Source organism: Dipodomys merriami, unplaced genomic scaffold (assembly GCF_024711535.1).
Source record: "Dipodomys merriami isolate MVZ:Mamm:240054 unplaced genomic scaffold, mDipMer1.0.p SCAF_27, whole genome shotgun sequence".
NCBI lineage: Eukaryota > Metazoa > Chordata > Mammalia > Rodentia > Heteromyidae > Dipodomys > Dipodomys merriami.
Genome location: NW_027204159.1, coordinates 3,346,118 through 3,371,119, shown reverse-complemented (window position 1 = coordinate 3,371,119; position 25,002 = coordinate 3,346,118). Strand labels below are relative to the sequence as shown.

The 25,002-nt window shown below is 34.9% G+C and overlaps 1 protein-coding gene across 2 annotated transcripts in view; it reads left to right on the top strand.

Annotated features, from left to right (window-relative positions):
- The window catches only part of Tmem232 (transmembrane protein 232), a 208,685-nt gene that overhangs the window by 34,414 nt on the left and 149,269 nt on the right, over window positions 1-25,002 (top strand). For both annotated transcript variants that reach the window (XM_070036029.1, XM_070036028.1), the window contains 3 exons: window positions 5,252-5,351; window positions 8,159-8,322; window positions 15,831-15,985. In XM_070036029.1, coding sequence (XP_069892130.1) covers window positions 5,252-5,351; window positions 8,159-8,322; window positions 15,831-15,985 — 419 coding nt within the window. The remainder of the gene's footprint in view (window positions 1-5,251; window positions 5,352-8,158; window positions 8,323-15,830; window positions 15,986-25,002) is intronic.

Below are 25,002 nucleotides of genomic sequence, written 5' to 3'. Positions count from 1 at the left end.
GTGTTAGTAATATACATTATTTTGCAAGTAAGGAAATTGTGGTATAGAGAGCTTAATTGACCCACTCGACATGAATATGGAGTCAAAAAAGGTTTTGAAAACCTTGGCAGTGTAGGTCAAAGTACAGTGGAATCATCACCAGTGATGCTCACTCACTCCTACTGAGTTCTCACATTCAGTAAGTTTAAAATTTATTCTTTATTGTTTTGCTGATATAAACTACTAGTGGAAATAACTATGACTTACATCTAAAAGTGACTTCCTTGCCTTTGTTGAATGGTGTAACTAATTTCGTTGGAAACTTCTTGCTGTTTTTGAGTACAAAGCTTCATTGAAAAGTATTTCTACACAGGTGAGTGTGACAGATGAGAGAATAAAGGAAGCTGATGCTGGGGGCTGTAGGGAATTCTTTCATATGGGCCAATTTGGGAAGGAATTACTGAAAAGTGGCACATGAGCAGACACCTGCCTGGGTAAAGAAAGCAAGGGCCTAAGTGCATTTGGAAAGAGCAGTATTTTTGCTACTTATATTTTGTTATTTGTGCCAGTATTGAGGCTTGAACCCCTGGACTCACATTCTTACTTGGCTTTTTTTGCTCATGGCTGGTCGTCTGTCAGTTGAGCCACACTTCAATTTCTAGCTTTTTGGTGGTTAATTGGAGATAAGAGTTTCATGGAATTTTTTGCCCCAGGTGGCTTCAAATAGAGATCCTCAGATCTGTCTTCTGAGTAGCTAAGTTTACAGGTAAAAGCCATCAATTCCCAACTTAGACAGTTATTTTAAAAGCTACTTTGAGGTAAGATTTAAATAAATGATCATGAAATGAACATGCTACTGTAAGGATGGAGTTCAATGGCTTTGTCATTGTGTGTACCCTAATTATTCCACTACGAAGTTGTTAACTATCAAACCCCCAAATTGCTTTATGACCCCTTATACTCAGAACTATATATCTGCTCCTGTGTCTGGTTTCTTCTACTTGCATGTTATTTTTGAGAAATATTCTTACATATTGAGACATATTCTTACTGTGTATATCCATAGTCCATTCCTTTACTAATGTCACTCTATTATACAAACACATTAGTATTTGTTTATTCATTCTTTTATTGAAGGTAGTAAGCTGGGTCCACAATTATTTTTATTGTTTTATTATTGTTGTTGTTTTAATATGTGGGTGTATCTTAGAAATGACCAGTATGCCTGGTGCTTTATAAATGCTGTCAACTTACACATACAAAAAAGAAAGGAAAGTAGTTCCATAGGTATCCCATCTCTCTACCTGCACAATTTTGTACCTCCTAGGAGGTACAAATTCAGGATTGGATACAATAAAAAAGATATAATCATATCTTCCAACATTTCATTCCAGGTTTTATATATTCTTTTCTTTCTATTTGCTTCTGAATGTAGAATTGCCTTTGCTATTGAATTTTGCTTGTACAAATGTAGAGAATAATATTAAATGACAACTTAATATACATTGGATAGAAATATTGTCTTTCAGCCTGTTGCTGGTAGCTCATGCCTATAAACCTAAAATGAGTCCTAGGATGAAACCTGAGGCTCACAGTTTGAAGCTAGCAAGACAGGAAAGTCTGTGAGACTCTTATCTCCAATAAACTACTCAGAAAAGCCAAAGGTGGTGCTGTGGCTCAAGTGGTACAGTGCTAGCCTTAAGTACAAAAAAAACTCAAGGGAGGAGGAGGAGGGGGGGAGGAGGAGGGGGAGGAGGAGGGGAGGGGGGACTGTTTTTCAAATCTCCACAGAAGAACACAAAAATGTAACCAACGATGAAACTGCAACTATGATAGAATTTTTATTTCACAAAGGACAAGAAAAAAAGGAAAGGACAGAAAGGATAAAGGAAGGAAAGATGGGAGAGAAGAAGAGAAAGAAATGCAGAAGCAGAGATTCAATAGGAGGCAAAGTTTGAGTTGCTAAAGTACAGGGAACTAGGTACAAAAAATGAAACAACGAAGGGCCTAGGAGTTCTTAGAGATATGAACAGGCAAAGTTTACAATGAAATTTAATCTTCAGAATATCATAGATAAAATCTTTCAAAATAATTTTTCCAAACGTAATTATAACTAAGGATAAGCCTAGGTTAGGTGAAATTCTAGACTGTGAGGTAAAATTTTTGCATTTTCTGCTTTGTAGGATATTAAGTATTGTGTGTCAATATTATTGCTTAAAATATCTATTGATAATATCTTTGAACTCCTATATTATTCCCTTCAACTAAGTTTTTAAAAAATTTATTGTAAAGGTGATATATAGAAGGGGTATAGTTACATAAGTAAGGTAATGAGTACATTTCTTTTTGAACAGTGTCACCCTACCCTTCAGAACACAATTTCTTTTCTTTTCTTTTTTTTCTTGGTTCTGGGGGCTTGAACACAGGGCCTAGACGCTGTCCCAGAGCCTCTTTGTACTCAAGGCTAGGGCTCACCACTTGAGTCACAGCACCATTTCCGCAGCTATGAGTTTTTACTCATGTTTTGTTACTGCTGGAAATGTTGCCTATCATTGTCTTGTATAGAAGATCACAATATTATTTTACATGGTCTATGGACCTTCTTTTTTCATATGTGCATATTTATTGCTTAAATTTTCACTAATGTAGAGAAATATGTAAATACCTGTGAAAATGAACACTAACCCTTTCATAGTGATTGACCTTTTATTTTTATTTTTTAAAAATATTTTATTTTCTTTGTGAACATACTGTACAGAGGGGTTACAATTACATGGGCAGGATAATGCATACATTTCTTTTTTGTTTTTGGTCCAGTAGTGGGGCCTGAACTCTGGGCCTGGGCACTGTCCCTCAGCTCTTCAGCTCAAGGCTAGCGCTCTACCACTTGAGCCACAGCACCACTTCCGGTATTTTTCTTTTTGCTTATGTGGTGCTGAGGAATTGAACCCAGGGCCTCAGGCATGCAAGGCAAGCGCTCTACCACTGAGCCACCTTCCCAGCCCGCATACATTTCTTACCAAGCATTGCAGCCTCCTCCTTTGTTTACCCTTCACCTCCCTTCCCAGCCTCCCCCCTCCACCCCACCCAATCCTTCCCCCCCTCTCCACCCCACCGACATTGTAAACTAAAGCTAGATCCTTATATATCACCCTGCACCAGAATCAACTCCAAATGGATCAAAGACCTCGAAGTCAAAGCAGACACTCTGAAAACATTACAGGATGGAATAGGAGAAACCCTAGGTCTCCTTGGCTCAGGCCGAAATTTTCTGAATAGAGACCTGGAAACACAACAAATCAAAGAAAGGTTGGACAAATGGGATTGCATAAAGTTGCAGAGCTTCTGCATGGCAAAGGACATAGCTAGCAAGATCAATAGAAAGCCCACGGATTGGGAGAAGATCTTTACTAGCCATACAACAGACAAGGGTCTCATATATAAAATATACTTGGAACTCAAAAAATTAAATCCCCCAACAACAAATCCTCAAAGAAACAACTGCCCAATAAATAAGTGGGCGAAAGACTTAAAGAGAAGCTTCTCTGAAGAAGAAAGAAGGATGGCCAATAGACACATGAAGAAATGCTCAACATCCCTAGCCATAAAAGAAATGCAAATCAAAACAACATTGAGATACCACCTCACTCCAGTTAGAATGGACCTTCTTGTCCTACTCATTAAACTCTGTCTTAGAGAAGAAGCACCAGCTATACCTGAGTGGTGTATGTGAAGAGACCCTTAGGGCATGGTTTATAAAAATTTGATTTTTATTTTTAAGTCTAAAAAAGAGTGCATGTTCACAATTAAAAAACATGACTGGATATTGTTTACTCATCTTCAAATTTTTAGTGATCGAAATTTCTGATTTTAAAAAATGCTAGAAAAATTACTGCTATAATGATGTTTATATCTTTGTGAACAATAAGCAGTCTTGGGTTCGAAGACCTGAAATGCCACTTAGTGTTTCCTAATAGTTGGGAAGCATGGAGACTTGGTATGATTCATGTACTTTATTTTGGCACATGTATCTAATAGTACCATTTATTACTGTTAGATGCGGTTTTCGTAGATTTCTCTGTCTCTCTCTCTGGCTCTGTCTTTGTCTCTGTCTCTTTCTCTCTCATATACACAGAAGTCACTGCTAGTATTAGGTTTGTCACTTTGAGTTAGCAACTTTTAAATTTGAATTTATAGTTTGTGTTTTATTTTGATTTTATATGAAATCTTGTATAATGTGTGTTTTGCAGATTTCCAATTTTATGGTATGTTTAAAATACGTATGCACTGGTGTGTATGTTTATAAGATCAATATTTATTGTGTATACAATAAGCTATCTTAAAATTATTTATGAATTTTAAATGCCACAGAAAATGTTCAGTTGAACTTATTATGATATTTTTGTAAGCATATTGGAAACAATGTATGACATGCTATTCAGAGCAGAGTATTTATCAGTGTTGTCTAAAACTACTTTTCTTTGTGATCCAGTATACACATTATGTACATTCACTTATACACTAAAAAAGAATTGAGCAATATATCATAATTTTTTCTCTTCTACTTTATTTAAAAATCCCATGTCAACAATGCTCGATAGGAAATGTACTCATTACCTTACTCATGTAACTGTAACCCCTCTGTACAGTATTTTTACAATAAAAAAGCATTTAAAAATAAAAAATTAAAAAAATAAATAAAAATCCCATGTCAATTGATTTTATGAGTCACAAAAGGAGCATAATATGTGGAATGAAGCAATACTTTTCTAAAGGATTTAGAACAAAACAATGTTCAGCATTGGTCATTCTAGGTAATGTAGAAATGATTTATAAAAGTATTTTTGTGAGCCAGGTGCCAGTGGCTCATGCCTGTAATCCTGGCTATTCAGGAAGCAGAGATCTGAGGATCATGGGTCAAAGCCACCTGAACAGGAAAGTCTGTAAGACTCATCTCCAGTAAACCACTCAGAAAACTGGAAGTGGCACTCTGGCTCAAGTAGAATGCTAGCCTTGAGCTGAAGAGCTGAGGGACAACACCCAGGCCCAGAGTTCAGGCCCAACGACCAGCAAAAAAAAAAAAAAAAAAATGTCTGAACTACTATTTCAATCTTGATATAATGTTTTGAAGATATTTCAGAATGGCATAACATCAATGAAGTTTGAAACTGCTTCATCAAAGTATTTTAAATAATAAAAGTTTATTTTCTATATAGTTTTTGAACATGTGTTGATGCAATACATAAATGCTTTTATTTTTCTGTTTTGACAGATTGGCTATTTGGTCTTCTTACGACTCTTTGTATTTTTCCTGCATGGTCATCTAGAAAGCTTCAAAGAACATTTACTTAGGCTCCGACCATATTTATTTGGTAGAGTATCTTTTTTATACTTAGAAATGCTTAAGTTACATTTTAAGAAACTTGGTCTGCCACTATAAATATCATACGCTGAGTATTAGGATTCATGAAGACAATAGGTGCATTGCTGGCTTCTGAGCTGAATAAATATTCAGCATTTATTTTGAGTACTTATTCAGGTTTGTTTTTCCCTATGTACTTATCAATTATTTTGTAGTGAAAACTTTACAAAACAACCCTCTTCTGAATTTATTAAACAATTTTTTATTTTCATTTATTTTTATTTTCTGCGTGGATACATTGGTCTAGAACTAGGGACCTAAGTGCTGTCCCTTAGCTTTTTTACTCAAATCTGGTACTCTTCTCCTGAGCCACAGCTCCACTTTTAAATGAAAAAGTTTCTTCTCAACACAAAAGAACTTTCATAATCCAAAGAATACCTATGGAATGAAAAAAGAAATTTTGCCAGCTATTTATCACATAAAGGAATAGTATCTAGCATCTATAAAAACCTCTAAAAAGTAAGCATCCAAAGAATAAATAATCCAATTGATAAATGGACAAACGAGCTGAATAATTTTCAAAAGAAATAAAAATGAGTCATAAAACAGGAAGAGATGTTCATATTCTTAGATGTAAATGAAATATAAATCAAAACATGACTGGTAGTCCATCTCATCCTAGTCTTACCAGTCTTCACGCATGCATTGTTAGTCACTGTAGTTTTTCTGTTGGGCCATAGCTCACTACAACTTTCCCCTACCTAACTGAAGTCTTGTACTCCTTGACTAACATCTCCTACTTTCTCTACCCTTCCTTTCCCCACTGCACCCTTTGGTAGCTACTTTGTAAACTACTTTCTACCAGAGTATATGGTGATGTTTGTGACTTAATTTTTCATCTGCAGTACGTCTATCAGACTGCCTTTTAAAAAATGCTAAACTTATAGTTTCTGAAGATAAATCTAGTGGCAGTGTAGCTGTTAGACTGGATAGAAGAGAGTGGCCAAGGGAGGCCTGTTTACTATGGCATGCACAAACAGAACATTTCTTATTATTATCTAAAACAATGTTCTTCTAACAGTTTTGACTGAGACACATCAGAAGAAATAGACCAAGCTTTCTATGGTGAAGAAGCTATTAATGATATTAACTGTTGTAATGAAAGTTGTACATAGTGAGATAGCTCTTTAAATACTTCAATAAAATACTAGATTTGGTGATCAATTTGATCTAGGTTCTATGTAGGAGTGAATGAGAAGTTCAGGAGGAAGTTGAAGTTATATACATATTTAGTAATAGGATACAAACACTGAAAAATGTTGGATGCAGTAAGTTTGAAATTTATGAGACCTGAATATATAGATTTTATAGTTATTCTTATCAATATGACTATTGTAAACACTGGGGGTGGGAAGAAGTTAATTCTAGAAAGAGAATCTCAGGGAACATAGATATTTAATCATATGAAATATAATTATAAGACAAAAATTCAACCTAAAAATGTAAACTATGTCAAAAGTGTAATGCTGTAATATTTATGGCACCATATAATCCTGTCAATGAAAGAACAGAGAAAAGATGAGTATGTTAAATGAAGCCAAGAGGAGACTATAGATGAATTGAATAGGAATTATGTATCATATCATTTTCTTCCTTCCTTCCTTCCTTCCTTCCTTCCTTCCTTCCCTTCCTTCCCTTTCTTTCCTTTCCTTCCTTCACTTCTTTTGTTGATTGTGGCACTCGAACTCTGGGCCTCTGGGCCTGGGCGCTGGGCATGGTTCCTCAACTCTTCAGCTCAAGGCTAGCACTCTACCACTTGAGCTACAGAGCCACTTTCATTTTTTGAGTGGTTTATTGGAGATAAGAGTCTCACAGACTTTCATGCTTGGGCTGGCTTTGAACCCAGATCCTCAGATCTCAGCCTCCTGAGTAGGATTTCAGAAGTGAGCTACCGGTGCCCAGCTTCATATCATTTTCTTTATTTCTTCCATCACTTATATTTCCTTTTCTTATCTCTTTAGTGTCCAGAATAGTGACTATCAAATAATTTATAGAACGAATGGAACTAAGATAGTTCTGTTAAATATCACATAGTCTTTATGTTAAATGAATAATTTCCTCTACAGCATATACTTTAAAACCTACAATAAGCCGGGCGCCGGTGGCTCATGCCTGTAATCCTAGCTCCTCAGGAGGCTGAGATCTGAGAATCGCGGTTCAAAGCCAGCCCGGGCAGGAAAGACCGTGAGACTCCTATCTCCAATAAACCACTAGAAAACCGGAAGTGGCGCTGTAGCTCAAGTGGTAGAGCGCTCGCCTTGAGCTGAAGAGCTGAGGGACAGCACCCAGGCCCAGAGTTCAAGCCCCACGACCGACAAAAAAAAAAACGAAAAACCTACAATAACCTCTTGAGAAAGAATAAGGCTGGAGCATATTGAGTTAAAAGTAATATTGCTTTGTTTGTAGGATTACAATTACAAAGTAGCCATCATGAATGGAAATATCTGTTATAATTTGATTTATATCAGCTTGAAGCTTCCATGCATTGTTGAGCAGTAACAATATTTAATTGGGCATTCAAGCCATTATTCAAGGCATTTTGATTTATATAAACACTTTTTATTTATGACTTACTTGTAATTTATTTTTGCACCACCAGAGGGCATGTATAACATTCTAAATCTTTACTACTTGAGGAAATGTACAGCTGTTTTTGCACCTGAATTTAATATTGAGTTTAATTGCAGTTTTATACAAAAAGAAAAGTGAATTCTAAAAGCTATTAATGAACTATTTCTCACAATTTTTTTACAATAGCACTTTCTTCTTCTGAAATATCCTATTACAAGTATCCAAACATATTTTCAAATGTGCAATTCATCCTGAAAACATCGCAAATTATATATAAAAGAGAACTCATTAAAAAAACTTTCAGCACTGAAGAAAATATGGAAGAATTTGAAAATAATTATTCTAACATGGTAGGTAGTTTCATGTGGTGTCTGTATCCTGTCACAGAATGAGTAGGATTGCTGTGTATAAATAGTCATACTTGTTAATCCATAAATCATTATTGATGCTGAGTTCAACTAGCTTAGGTAGGGAGTGGAGGAGTGAACACAAATTTGACTAGTTTTATGCACATGCGTGCCTCTTTCCTGGATGGTAGATGGTAGATAATTGTACCCATATGTGCTGCTTCTATGTTAGGTGGAATAAGGTCATGACACCTCTTCCTTGTAGTTGCCATCTCAGCTGATTAGTTAACAATCAAAATGTGCCATGCACTGGAGGTTCATGCCTCGTAGCCACTCAGGAGGCTGAGATCTGAGGATCAGGCTTTTAAGCCAACCTGGTCAGGAAAGGCCATGGGACTTTATCTCCAAATTGACTACTGAAAGAGACAGAAGTGGAGTTGTGGCACAAGTCATAGAGTGCTAGCCTTGAGCACAAAAGCTAAGAACAGTGCCTAGGCCCTGAATTCAAGCCCCAGGACTGGCAACAAAAAAGAAAGACTTAGATTTGCCTTAAAATTAACATTTTACTACATTCTTATTAAAAGGAATGCATGTGAGTTTTGAAACAAGTGTTAAACAAGTATTAAAATCTTTGCAGATTCATATATACAATAATATTTAATATATAACTTAAATCAACTGAAAACTTTCAAAAATAACTTAAATTGAGACTCAAAGTAATTTCTTTTATATAAAAATTATTTTACTTTCCTAGTCAGATGCAATCAATTTACAGAAAACTATTCATCATAATTATTTGATTCTCTGGTGTGTTGGCAGTTATGCCAACAATGCCATGCTACAGACAACTGTGGAAATGCCTTGCCCACTGGTGTACCTAAAGCACAAACTGTTAAGGTCTTCATTTTCTTTCCTCATATATCTTCTGAAAGAGGTTTATGAAAACTTGGCAACCTTACTACTTTGATTTTTAGACATATAAATTCATGGTCTTTAGCTTATAAACAGAGCATTTGTTTTTTTTTAAAACTTTTCCCCCGAAAGCATTTGAGGCATAGCTCAGCTGGCACAGTGCCAGCTCTACAGTACAGTGCCACGTACTGTGTTCAAGTCCCAGTTTTGGACCCCCACAGTAAAAGAATTCCCCCAGAAGACATAAGTCGACATAAGCCAAAAACAATAAGGAAATGTAAAGAAAACTATGATCTCATAATTTTCCTGTGCTTCCTTTGGAACTTTTTGACATTATCTATAAATTAAATAAGTAAGATAAAATATTTTATTGTATCTATCTTTAGTCTTTTTTAGGACCATTTTTTGGGCTCCATTAATGATGGAACATTTCTAAAGAAAATGATATTTGCTAAGTAATTTGAAACTTTTGGTTACAATTTCTTTCTTTTAATTGTGAAAATACTGTACAGAGGGGTTACAATTACATGGGCAAGATAATAAGTACATTTCTTATCAAGCATTGTAGCCTCCGGTTACAATTTCTAATAAACTCAAATTGTGTCCTGTAAAAAAAGAATCTTAATAGATATGTTGACTCACTCTTGTAATCCTAGCTACTTGGGAGGCAAATTGGGAGGACCATGGTTCAAAATAACAGACCCTATCTGCACCGGATGCTGTGGTGCAGACCTGTCCTCTCAACTATATAGCAGAAGTTCAAAGTCTGAGGTTGGCTGCAGGCAAAAAATGAGCCCTTATCTCAACAATAAAATAAAGCAAAAAGTTTCTAAGTGTAGTTCAAATGGAAAAGTATCTAATAAGAACAGGCTCTGACTTCAAATCCCAGAATCTAATTTTTCAGATTGAAAAGTATCTTCACAGCAAATATGTTACAGAAGATTCTGAGCAATAAAAGGAACACTGGTCGTTAAGAGAAAAGACCCATGTATGTGTGATCCAGAAGGAGTTTTGTTAATCTCTATAAACCCCCATCTGCTTATCTTTCCAAAGTCCTGGAAATCATCATCTTTGGCATCATTATCATCATCCTATCTACCTGGACTCCCTTACATGGTTACTGTAGAGATCATAGAAACAAACAAACAAAATGTTCCTTGTAAATTAAATGCCATGAGAATGTAAATAATGTTAAGAGGAAAGTACATTTAGGAATCTACTCTAACCTATTCTGTTCAATATAATAATTTTCATCTGCAGGCATGATTATATGCACTCTATGTTTTGCCTTTAAGCAAATGAGATATTGCGAAATCTTAGCAACACGTGCCTTCTGGTGAGGAGCAGATGCTTTTGAGGAACATGTCCATTTTGGTCACTTGCTTCACACTCAGCAAGCGAGTGGAACCTTACTGTTGCACTGCTCTGCCTGCACTGGAAGGCATGAAGTCACCCACATGTGACACAAACATATCTGCTTAGAGTGAGACTTGGCAGTCACAAAGTCTTTCTTGCCGTTTTCTACCTTGTAGAACAAAGGGCTCACATTTACTTGCTCACACATTCTATTTCAGTTCTATCTCTGTGATTCTCTGAGGGGATTATAACGGATTTTGGCCTGTCAGGTTTATTGCCCTTCTTTTCTCCTCCAATTACCTTATAATATAAAGACTGTAAAGGACAGTGTAGCTACCTTGCTACTGAATTATTGCTTTGGCTAATCAGCACTGATCCATGGCTTGATTTACAAGCCTTAAAGTTCCCTGAATTCATGTCATTTTTTCCAGTAGCATAGTCTATCCTGTTTTCGTGAGCATCTATCCATTCAATACTGTCTCATTTGCCTTCTGGAAAAGGAAGTAGGAAAACAGTGAGATAAAAAGTAAAATAGAAAGATATACTAGTAGCCATCTTCTTTGCCTCCTTTATTAATAGTTTATTGTAGTAAAGGATTTGTAAGTTTATTCCCAAAGCTTTCATGCTCAGATAATAATAAAAGGTCTACAGCAGCATGTATTAGCCCTTGCAAAATATTCAATTTTTATGCTCTGTGAATTGGAATAAAAGCCTAATTGCTTAATTTTTTTATCCAACTACTCCTAAAATTGTTTCTAAAACCTGTAGGATTTACACATTACAACACATACAATATGGGTATTGATTCTGTTTAAGAACAGAGGATTTCCTTTCCTTGGCTGCCTGACCTTGTTTCTCCTTTTAAAGTCCTTTTAAGTGATACAGACACAGGGTTTCCATTGGCTTTGACAAATGGCACACTTTAATTAGCATTGTGGATTGCAGAGCCAGATCTTTGGATTGCTGTCTTTTGCTCTCTCACAAAGCTGAGTTTCTGAAGCACAGCTGTCACATGGTAACAATAACGTAGTTTTCAGGGAAGGTAGCTTTAAACTCAGCTAAAACTGGGTAAAGCCTTTTAGTAAATATTCCCCCAAAGTACTATTAGTTCACTGAAAACTAGCAGACTCAGAGTTAACATCCTAATGTGATTAGCAGTCTCTTCATGAAACTTAGAAGTCCTCAGTGACATTCTGTGCTGTGCTGCAGTTGTAAATAAGTACCAGGAATTAGATTTTAATGAGACCCAAGTTCTTTAAAATTAGGAGCATTGTCTTGCAGTTCATGTTCTGTTACCTAGATAAGACATTTTTTGTAGAGAGGTCATTCATAGCACTGTCAACCCTCCCAAACATGATTGAAAACAAGCTCCAAACTCAGAAAGCTGTTCAAGAGATGTCAAAATAGAGCCCACACTTCCAATATCATTTTTATGCTACAAAGAGGGTTTGATTGGAAATCCAAAGCTTGTGTACTTAAATTTTCACAAATGCCAAGGTGATGTGATTATCTGAATTTTCAGCTAACAATAGGTTAATGATACTTTGTAGGTGGGTTTCTCAAGTAGGCATTGTGTAAACTGCAAGGGACAGGCCTAAGACGTGAAAGAGAGGGAGAAAGAAAAGAAGAGAGGGAAGAAGGAAGGGAGAAGAGAAAAAGGAAAGAGAAAGAAAGAAGGAAAGAGAAAGCAGGAATAAGGGATAAAAATGTTTTCTGGGATCTATTGAAAGCTGAGTTTAGTGCTTTTCAAATGACCTGTGGTAAAAGTCATTTCAAATTTCTTTCCTTCTTTCTTTCTTCCCTTCCTTCTTTCTTCCTTCTTTTATTTTTCTCCTTCCATCTCTCCCTTGTTCCCCCCTCTACTAACCTATTTCTTTATTCCTATTCCTACATCATCATAGACTATCTTGTAAGATGTAATAATAATAAATTAATGAAACAATAAAATCAAAATTGTTTTACTAAGCTGAATATGTATATAATAATTTGTTAAATTGTTATAAACATCTCTTAATACCTATTCTTAATTTCTGTTAATAATTTGCAAATGACATTTATCAGCAAGTCATTTGTAGAAAGATTTAATGTAATGACAAAGAGCTGCACACCATGTAAGACCTCTGAGAGCATGTTCCCTCTGTCTACTGCATTGATGCAAATCACCATTAGTATAATAAATCATTCAGTTCTGGCAAATTTATTATTGGTGATGCTAATACCCTTAAGCCAGGGCTCAATGGAAACACATGTGCCACGAGCCAAACTTGTTTTATTCCTTTTTGCAGGGACAGAGAAAGAGATAGGGTAAGAGAGGCAGAAGGGGAGAAGGGAAGGAGAGAGGGAGACAGGGAGAGATGAGAGGTGGATTCTCTTAGCTAGAGGTTGAGTGCTAGAAAACTTCTTTGTAGGAAGTGGACTTTGAGTAATGGAGGGAGGATCTAATAAAGCAGGAGTTCTCTCTAGCTTTGATGCTGTTAGAAACTAGAGCAAGCTGTGACAATGATACATACTCAATGCTAGAAATCCTTCTGGACTATTAGCTTTTGTAAATCGATGTCATTTGTCCAGCAGTTAAGCATATCCACATCATAACAGAAAACTTATGCATACTCCCTTTCAATTTTACTTACATTTATTCATTTATTTAGCATTCACTAATGTACAAAAGGTTCTTTGTGTGGCATTTCTATATGTGTATATGCAGTATGTTAATCAACATCCCCCTCTTTATCACTCTTCCTTGATCATTGAACATGTGTCTCATTTTTCTCTTTCTAAATGTTCAGGTTACATCTTCATAGGTCCTCCATGTCTTCTGGGCTCTCTGCTCTTCTTCCTTCTCCAAAGTAAGGCTGGACTCCGCTTTCTGAACCATGTTCTCAGCACAGCAGTAGATGCTAACACCTTAGCAATCCTCAAACTTTGGCTACCCATAATCAGGTCTTACCCTCTACCATTCTACAAGCTCTGACAAGTACATCAGAAAAACACACAGAGGAAAAAGACTCTTAGATTCATTTGTAATTTCAGACTGATCTGTGTTGTTGCTAAGAAATTCTCCTTTGCCCATCTGCCTCTTGTTCAAGCCCTTCTCTGAACTTACTTTTCTAAAAGCACATCCATCATAATCTTAGATTTCAGTAGCATACACAAAAATAAGATACAAATGAAAACAAGAAAGTAGAGAGACAATTCTAAAACTGGGTACTTTGTGAATGGATCAGTGACTTTGTTTTCTTCAGTGCTTAGAGAAAAACGTTAGGTTGCTTTGTACAGAATGGTGTCTGAGCCCTGTTTTCTGAGGATAATATTTTGCGAGTTTATGTCCAAAAAGGAGATCAGAATGACCAGCTGTGGATATCAGACAAGCCTGTAATAGATGTCAAATCAGCCACAGATATCACAAGCCATGTTTTCAATGATAAGGAAAATGAGAGGCCACTTTCTCAATGAAGAAAGAATAGGAAGAACAGCTTCATGTAAACCTGATATAAAATTTAAATCTTGTTCATTGTCTAATTTTGATCAAAGATGCTGGTGCTTAAGTATGGTAGCACAAGTATATTTTAACCTACCTAGATAGTCTGTGTAGCTATCCAGTATCTATATTAAAAAAGAAAAATTATTGATTGTTTTAAATTAATTAGCCATTCCAAAGCTTCAAAACATATCTACTTCAGTATTATTTGGAATGAGTTTGCAACCTGAGAATTGTCAGACATCTGGCTGGAGACTCTTAGGGCAATTTGAGAAGAAAATTTCATTTCTATGAGTTCCACTTTTTGGATGGGCTCCATCAGAAAGCAGAAAATTAGGTTATGTGTGCATTTACTGAAGTCAGATTGTCTGTCTGATGCCTTATATTATTTTAAAATAGAGGTTTTTCTGTGAAATAATCTAACGTCCCAAACACTGATTTGTTTCTATTTGCTTTTCTAAGTTAAATTTACACAGAGGGAGCAAGCTTGTGAAGACTTTTTCTTACTCATCTTACAGTCAATGACATAAATAAAATCAATACACATCTGTCTTGGACTTAACTAGATGCTAGAAACTGAAAATGTTTGAATTTGTGCATGGATATCTGGCTTTTTTTAAAGAGTGCTCAGCATGAACATTGTTAAATTGTAGTTGTGATATTGTTTTGTAAATAAATAAGCATTATTAAGCCCTTTAGATTCTAATTCATTTTTTCTCTTGAGACAAGTTTTCTCTGTCTAGCCTATGCTAGCCTGGAACTCATGATCATTCTTGAGCTTTCCAGGTATTGGAATTACAGGCATGCACTGCCATGCACACTTTAAAACTTTCTTTTATAACGGCACATAATATCAACTATTCATAAAACAAAGTGTGTTTGAATCTTTGCTATGTCATCATTGTATACTGATGACTTCAGTAGAACAACCAACTAAATCTATGAAACCAGCAGGAAACACCATGAAAAAAAAAACAGATACAGCAGGCTACTTGTTATTTGATTTGTAAATATCTACTTAACAGACATTGGCCATGTGTATTTTCCTCTTCAAAGTTGAACTTCACTTTTTTTTTCTTTTAGTAGCCAGGATTTTGCACTTGCTAGGTAGGTACTTTATCACTTGAGCCATGCTGCCAGCCCTTTTTCACTTTCATTAGTTTTTGCATAGAATCTCACTGTTTTGCCAGGGCCCAGCCTTACACAGTGATCTTATCTATGCTTCCCATATCACTGCAATTGCAGACATGCACCACCATGCCTGATTTATTTGTTAAAATAGAGCCTTGTTAACTTTTTGCCCAGGTTGGCCTTGAACTTCAATCTTCCTGACTTCCCACTTCTGAATAGCTGGGATTTCAGGCATGAGTCACTGTAACTGATATAGAAAATCACATTTAAAAACTTATTTACTATTCAGTCTTTGTTCAGGCTTTCCCCTGGTCCCTACTTGTCAGAGAGAGCTAAGTCACACAGCAGTTGAGAAACATGATTTTATCTAATAGTTGTTCCTTCAAATTCACAGGGTTTTTGTCATTTTGTAGAACTGATGTCATTGAACACAATAGTCCCATGTGAAAATATGTGCATTCGATTCAGATGAAGGTTATACACCTACAAAAATATACTTACGCATATTATTCCACTTGGTGAGATAGGAACTCTAAGAGAATATGCATTTTAATTTGTATATTTAAAATTTATTTTTATGTTTGTTCAAGTGGAAGAATTGTTTCCCAGATATACTTTTACATTTTAATTCCAGGACCATTTGCAATTTAATCAGGGAGGATATAAAGTTAACCACCTGCTCTGGCATTGTGTTGCCGCTTGGTCTTGTGTTCAGAATAATAGTCTTCAGCTGAATAATGTGCTGGAGCATCTCATCTCCCATAAAACACAGCTTCAGAAGAAATGCTGGTAAGATGATCCTATAAATTCAGAGAAACCTTTGTGTTTAAATGTTAATCACACCTTGGTTGACTATGAAAAGAACTTATAATCTCACTTCTAAAGACAAGGGCAATTTATGTATTTTGTATTAATTCATATTATCGATAAATTGTTTTTATCTCTTTGGTTTTGCTTTGCTGGATATGCACGCACACATTTCATAGTTTGTCTTTATTAAATGAGATTTGTGGTTGATAAGAAGTTTGTTTCTTTTTGTAAAAACATCTTTTATTTTCCACGATGCTAAATCATAACAATGAAGCAATTTATTATCATTAGAAGAAATATTCTAATATTTTATTTCTTTGTGCCTTATATACCAAAAGTGAATTTCAACTGGTAAATGTTAGTTTCCTCTAGCATATGTGCTTTTAAGAAAGTAAATAGAGCTGGGTGCTGGTGGCTCACACCTGTAATCCTTTCTACTTATAAGGCTTAGATCTGAGGATCACAGTTCAAAGCCATCCCAGGCAGGAAAGTCTGTGAGACTATTATCTCCAATTAACCATGAGAAAACGGGATATGAAGCTACAGCTCAAAGTGGTAAGAGTGCTAGTTTTGGGTGAAAAAAACTCAGTGACAGCACCCAGGCTCTGAGTTCAAGTCCCAGGACTGACAAAAAAAAGAAGGAAGGAAAGAAAGAAAGTAGAAGTCTCAGAGTATTACAAGGGAGAGCATTGGTTTAAAGAAATAACTATTGTTGTATGTATATGCCAGTCCTGGGGCTTGGTCTCAGACCCTGGGCACTGTCTTGTGCTTTTGGGCTCTAGGCTAGCATTCTACCATGTGAGCCACAGCTCCACTTCCAGATTTTGGTGTTTAATTGGAAATAAGAGTCTCATGGACTTTCCTGCTCCAGCTGGCTTTCAACTATGATCCTAAGATCTCAGCCTTCTGAGTAGCTAACATTACAGGCATGATCCACCTGTGCCAGCTAGGAATAAGGATTTTTAATTGGAGATTAATAATCACATATATCTTATGGAGTACAGTGTGATATTATGATCTATGTATATCTTGGAGAATGATTAGATCAAACTAATTAACATAAACATTACTTCACATAGTTATTTCTTTGCAATGAGAACACTTAAATCCACCCCCAGCGAGGGTAGATTCAGTAACACACCAGAAAGTACAGGAGACTATCAGAATTTAGTCCTGTCTATCTGAAACTAACATCTCCTCTCCTTCTTTTCTGTGGCACCTCTCCAAGCTATACTCTCTACCTCTAAGTGCTTGAATATTTTAGATTTCACATATAAGTGAAATTTCATATTTTTCTTTCTGTGTCTATTTCATTTCTCTAAGTATAAAGTCCCCCAGTCACTTATACTCTCACTCAGAGGAAGATTTTCTTTTTTAAAAGTTGAATTGTTCTCCATCATAAATGTATGTATGTATGTACATATCAACTGATGTGATAGTTGACAATAACCAACAATAATAACAATATTCTGATATCATTTCTTTTGGAGATAACCATAAACAAACCACTCTACCTGGTACATTGATTAATTTTTTTTAAATGTCACTTTTGGAGAGTCCATATTAGTGTACAGATATGCTATTACATTTTTATGTTGATTTATTAGTTGTAAGTAGTTTTTTTAGGTAGACTGCTCATGGTTTTGTGCATGTAAGATTATTTTGAGTTGGCAAGCAGAGAAAAAACTTTTTCCTCTCTTTTTTAGATGACTTTTATTTCTTTTTTTCTTGCCAAAATATTCTGGTTAGGACTGTTAATACTGTCTTAAATAAAAATTATGAGAATGGATATCATTTTATTTCTAACTTTACATCACAAACTTTCAAATTTTTACCATTAGATGGTGCTGGTTTTGGACATGTCGCACACCTGATGTTTACTTGTTAAAAATCTTTAAAATATTATTTTGAACAAATAGATGAAAAGTTATTCCTTTCTAATATTTGTGGAAGATCAGTTTTGAATTATTTTTTCCATGATGATGCTGTTTAACAATAAGACAATAATAATCTATCATGTCATTACAAATTGAAAATTCAATTATGTTTTTAACAAATATAATTTTTTAAAGCTCCTATTAGCTCATTTGGCATCAAACTCCATTGTATATGTAAATTCTGACTTTCTCAGAATCAATTGTAGATCCTAACAAGAATCTGGACTACTTTTGTTTTGAGAAGCATTTTCTGGCTTCTGGGATCCTGGATGAAGTAAAGATTCTCCTAGAAATAGTCTACGGTAGAACTCACTCTCATATCCTGAGGGGAGAAGCCCACTCAATATGGCAGTTAAAAGACTGTGACTCTTCTACAGTTTGTAACCAGGGAAAGTATCTAAAATTAGGAAAATAAAATTTCAAAGTAATAGAGCACATTTATTATAATAAACATAAACAATATAATAAACCTAAATAAATAAAAATAAGATTACGTTATTATAATATAGAAGTCCTAAATGTATTAAAAATTAGAAGATCTATTTCATTTAAATTAGGCTGTTGTGGCAACAGTAATGGTCATTTCTTAGGCCATTCCAAATTATACAATGTAAGTTATAAGAGATTAAAATATATGATTAAATTTCAATGGAAAATAATTAGAACTATGTCAATCCTTAGAAAACTTTAAGTCTTTATCCCATTTATTATTTGGGTTGTTTTTCTTTGAGGGTTTATTTTGTGTAGGGGGGTTATTTTTTTTGAGATCTAAGCATATTTTAGATATGAGACCCTTGTCTGATACATAGTAGTAAAAATCTTCTACTGTGTGTGCTTTCTATTTATCTTGTTAGCTATGTCCTTTGCCATACAGACACTCTTCAGTCTGATGCAGTCCCATTTATCTAGGGTTTCTTTGATTTACTGTGATTCTGGATCTTAGGAAATTTCTACTTGTGTCTAGGAGCTCTAGTGTTTATCCAACCCCTTCCTGTAATATTTTCATGATATCTGGCCTTACTTGAGGTCTTTGATCCATTTGGAATTGATTCAGCTGCAAAGTGATATATAAGGATCTAGCTTCAGTTTTCTGCACATGTATAGCCAATTCTACCAGCACTATTTGTTGAAGGGGCTTTCTTCCAACCTGTGCTTTTGGCTCTTTTATTAAATATTAGGTGGGTATAGGTATGTGGGTTCATTTCTGGGTCTTCTATCCTGTTCCAGTGGTCCTCAGGCCTATATTTGTGCCAAACAAATGAGTTATCACTTTGAAATCCTCACTTGAGAATATCATCCTTTAATGTTTTTGTATGTATGCATATGATCCTGTATATGCTTACATATTAATGAATACATTAGGTCTAACTTCCACATATGAGAGAAAATACATGTCCTTATCTTTCTGAGCTTGACTTACTTAATCTTTATGGGTCCATTTATTTCCCTGAAAATGACATAATATTCTTCTTCTTTATAGATGAGCAAAACTTCATTATATATATATATATATATAATACATATATGCATACATAATATATTTACATAATATATATCACATTTTCTTGATCGATTTGTAAATTGTAATTCATCTGGGCTGTATCCAATACTTAACTAGAGTGAATAGTGAAGCAATGAACATAGGTGTTTAAATGTCTTTGATATATATCCTGACTTGTAACATTCTGCATAAATGTCCAAGAGTAGTATGGCTGAATCATAGGAGAGATCTATTTTTAGTTTAGTTGGTTTTTTTTTAAGGAATCTCCAAACTACCTTCCATAGTTGTTGCCTTAATCTTTCCCCCTCAAAATGTGCACATACACTCTGCTGCCAGGATCATAACATGAGTATCAATTTGCTCCTTTCTAGCTTAAAATTATTTAACATTTTTACACAACACAGAAGTTGCAGCTTCAGTACTGGCAACAAAAGAACTGCATTTCTTGATTATATGTTTCTTTTGGTTGCTTCATTATAGCAGTAGGCCTAAGTTTTACAACATTTCCTCAAAATTATGGTAGAACTTTCACGATTGCCCTCTTCCAAGTGGCAGTCCTGTAGTTCACTTTCTGTACTATGGAACTTAATTTCATTTTGTAATTTTAATTCCCTTGCAGTCTTTTTTGTACTTCATTATTTCATCTCAATATCAAGGCTTTGATCAGATTCTCTTTAGGAAGAAGGGAAAATCTCTTCTTGCTGAACTTTATAAAAGATATTGAAAAGCTTTTTGAAGGTATCTGTGGTTCCTATAAGAAATCTTTTTGGAGTTATGATCTTCTTTGAGTATTGACACTGATATTCTTTCATCTTTGCCATAATATATATTTTCATTTATTCTGGAGATGTCATCTTCAACTTTTCATTTTACTAATTCAGAAGTCAAGGAAATACATTAAAAACTTGATCTTTTTAAATGAGCTTGTGTTCACAGAAGTTAAAACTCTCAATTTTTGTTCATTTTATTTTTTAAGTTCTATTTTACTTTTCTTTCTTTCTTTTTTTAGACTTTGTTATATTTCACAGGTTGAATTGGAATTCACTCTATTCCTGCCTCACTATACTGATGCTGGGATTACAGATGCGACCACAATATTTGGCTTTCTTTCTTTTTTTTTTTTTTTTCCAGGGCTGAGGACTGAACCCAGGGCCTTGCGCACAGCGGGTGGGCGTCCTTCCGCTGGGCTAAACCCCCAGCCCCTGGCTTTCATTTTTTTAAACAAAGCACTTTTAAGTTTTAAAAAATTATAAGAGTAGCATGTACAATTATTATAGAGCCTCTATTCTTCTTATTCATTAGTAGTTTACTCATGATGACAAAATGTACCTCTGTGTTCCAATTCTGTAGCTTCTTTTTGCTCCTTCCTCATCCCTTATAAGCACTATTTTCTATACTTTTTAATACTTGGATGTATCACCTCAGAAGACATATGGAGAGACAAAGATGAAAAGAATGATTAATACTCTAATACATTAAAATCAATATCTCAAGGCAAATGATTGGCTGTACTCTTTCTGATTCTATGAACCATGATATTACTTTTCTCTAAATGTTTTCACTTTACTTTCTTTCGGGAAACAAGATTGTTGTATCTCAGGATGTTTCAGGTGGTATGCCATTTTGATTCTCTTCAGCTCTATTGACTTTGTGGTTTTGTGAATATAAGTGGTGTCTCAGTAACCTCTTTTTTTATTGTTAGTTTTCAAGATTGTGATTTTAAAAATGTTGTGTTTTCTAAAATACTCATTGTTAAGAATTGAATAAGGTGTGTAAGGTTAGAGAGAGATATTTTAATTCCATATTTTTAAAATGACAATCAGTTCATTGAAGATATTTATAGAGGAGTAAAGATAACCAATAAAGGCCTTTCGATGATTATATTCCTTTTATAAGTGTGTGTCTAATAGGTATTATTGTTAACCATTTTTGTATTTTTTCAGTTATGGGATATATTTACATATATACATTAAATATACTTATATTTAATGTATGTATACATATATACGCATGTATACACATATATATGTATATATGTATATATATGTAGCATTTTAAATTTCATGGCATTGTTAAACCAAGTCAATGTAGTGATTATTGAGATTTCTGTATTATAATAGTGAGTTCTAAAAGAAAGGTAGTGCTGCATTAAAACTTCTGTCCTAATCCCACTTGATTTCTTTTTTTTCTATGTACATTGATTTCCCCTTTGATTTTTACCAAACTCAAATTTAGAGTTATGCTTCTATTCTATTTTTGGCAGAAGCATTTTCACTTAGAGGAAATTTTGCAGTCAGCAACATTGATTTAAAATAGTGTATGTCTAGTGATGCAGTTTTTCAGAAGGCTGATACTGATGTTATTTTTTAGTCCATAGTTAGGTGAGCATACTCCAGGTTAGATAGAGCTGCCTAGACATAACAGAAAAGAAGAACCAGAAATATTATAATGATGAAGAAAGGCAGTATGATGAGTTCTTTGACTATATCCTCTTCCACATGTCCAATATCGTGAAGAACATATGCACTATATTGGGAATCACTGTCCCTCTTGGAGGTCCTCCCTTCTGTCAGCCATCCTGAAACATTATAGGGAAAGTTACTAAAACCTGTTTTTTTTTTTAAGTTTGAAGAAACAGTAATTTGATTCAGTTCAACATTTTGAGCCTAGTCATTTTATTAAAATATTTTATTTATATGTCACAATAACCTCTGGGAAAAGTACATTTTGCTTTAGTTGCTTTATATAAATTAATTAATAGTGAGATAATTTATCCTACCTAATAGTGGAAAAGTAGGATCTTGTTGGGATTTTTCTGACTCTAAAGTTCATGCTGATTAGCATCATGTTAGATGTATCAGTTAGGATTTGGTCTTCTGCATATGACAGAAATCTGACACATTTGCACCACCAAATATGGCTTTACTTATTGCCCATGACAAGTTGTGCTATGCATATGCAGATTGTTAATGAAATCCTCAGGACTGAAGCTCCTTCTTGCATTCTTTCTTGCCATCTCTAGCCTGTGACTTTCAGTATCATTGCTGAATGATGGAAGTTATGCCTTCTGTTTTCAAGTGATCATTCCAAGCACGCAAAAAAGGATGGCCAAAGGAGGAATAATATGATATCCAAATTTAATTATTCTTCTACAGTTACCTAGTGCCTTTCATAATATTCTTCTATTTGTATTTCATTGATTAAATCTATATCACATGGTGCTTCCAAGTTTAAAATAATTAATTTTCAATCACATTACTGAAATATAATTTAGATGCAATAATATAAACATCTTTTCTTTGCCTTGAAGTACTGTGGAAATCAGGGCCTTCTGTGATCTATCACTTGCACCACCCCTACCAAATTTGTGTTTTTAGTTTGTTTTTCAGCTAGGATCTGACACTTTTGCCCAAACTGTCCCCAGGCTGTAATCAGCTTCTCTATCTCCCAAGAAATTGTGATTACAGGCATATCTTAGGAAGCTAAGCTCAGCATTGACATTCTTTATATACGTAGGTGTATGACTTTTGACAAATGCTACATTCATCTAATCACTACTCCACTCAACATAGAACATTCTATTTTGAGGTAGTAACCTGAACTGAGTGTTTCGTTATCTTGGAAAAAAATCAAATTAAGCGAAATGAACCCCACAATAGGGACACAAGTGATTTTTTCTTCCTTGCTATTGTTTCTAACTTATTTATAAGGTACCAGGTGATTTTTTTTGTTGCTTTGTATGCCCCTCCCTCACTGTATAACCCCTGTTTTCACTGTATTTGATGTTGGTATAATTTGGGGAGGGGAAGGGAAAAAGCAAATTGTTTAAATAGGGATACAGATTGACCCATTGCAACAATGAGATGTACAAGATGCATGTTAAAAACCGAACTTTACAATTTATGCAAGTTGGGGGTGGGGGTGGGTGGGGGGGGTGTAGCTGAGAAGATGGGAGGGAAGGGATGGTAGGGGAAAACAAAGGAGGAGGAATGTACTCATAACCCTTCTGTACAGTATTTTCACAATAAAAAACAATTAAAATCAAATTGTATAGGTAGACAATAGTCAGAACATGCTGCACTAAATTTTAGTATTGAAGTATTTAAATAATAGAAAAGGATTAGAAAACATGAAATAACCATATATTAGGAAAGCCATCAGTTACAGAAAACCAGACAGCTTGTACTAGTTTCACAGACTTATTATGTCTCCATTTCTTTTTTTATTGTCAAGGTGATATATAGAAGGGTTACAGTTACATAAGTAAAGGAATAAGTACATTTCTTGTCAAACTTGTTACCCCTTCTCTCATTTTTCTCCCATTTTTCCCTCCTCTCAACTCCCTCTCCCCCTGCAAGTTGTACAGATCATTTCCAACATATTGTTTTGTGTATATTGCTGTTACATTGGTTCCCCCCTTGCCCTTTGTCTCACCATTCTGTTGTTCCCCTTCCCTTCCCTAATTCAAATAAACATATGTCCAATACTAGGGTACCAAAATCAAATACAGTGACAACAGGGGATATACCATAGGGGGAAGAACATACAAAAGAAACAAAAAATCACATAGTACATTAAAAAAACAACAACAAAGAAAAACATCTTGTGTTCATGTCTTGGTGTTCATTTCACTTAGCATCATCTTATATGGTCATATTGAGGTATTTGTTCATCTGCTAAGATTATCCTAGACATATAAAGGAAACCATGGGACCTATTTTTCTTTTTTTTTTCTTTTTGCTTATGTGGTGCTGAGGAATCGAACCCAGGGCCTCAGGCATGCAAGGCAAGCGCTCTACCACTGAGCCACCTTCCCAGCCCCAGGACCTATGTTTCTTTGGGTCTGGCTTACTTCACTTAAATGATTTTTTCTAAGTCTTTCCATTTCCTAAGAAGTGGGGCGGTGCCATTCTTTCTGATGGAAGCATAGAATTCCATTATATATGTAATATATATAATATATCATATATACATTTTATATATAATGTATATACGTGTCTATATACATAGATACATATAAGCATATATATATATATACACATATATGCATATAGATAGATAGATAGATATATAGACAGACATAATTCGATAAACATAGTTGTTCTGGTAGCTTTAGTATGGCCTTGTTTGTGGTCATTTGGGTAAATGCCCCAAATGGGATTGTTGGGTCATAGGGGAGCTCTATGTGGAGTCTTTTGAGGAACCTCCATACTGCTTTCCAAAATGGTTGAACAAGTTTACACTCCCACCAACAATGCAGTAAGGTTCCCTTCTGGCCACATCCCCTCCAGCATCTGTTGTTGTTAGAGTTCTTGATTATAGCCATTCTAACTGGGGTGAGGTGGTATCTCAATGTAGTTTTGATTTGCATTTCTTTTATGGCTAGAGATGTTGAGCACTTCTTCATGTGTCTATTGGCTATTCTTATTTCCCCTTCAGAGAAGTTTCTCTTTAAGTCTTTAGCTCACTTATTTAACGGGCAGTTGTTTCTTTTAGGATTTGTTGTTGGGGATTTAATTTCTTTTTTTAACCAGTGCCTATTAATCTTTACTGAAAAA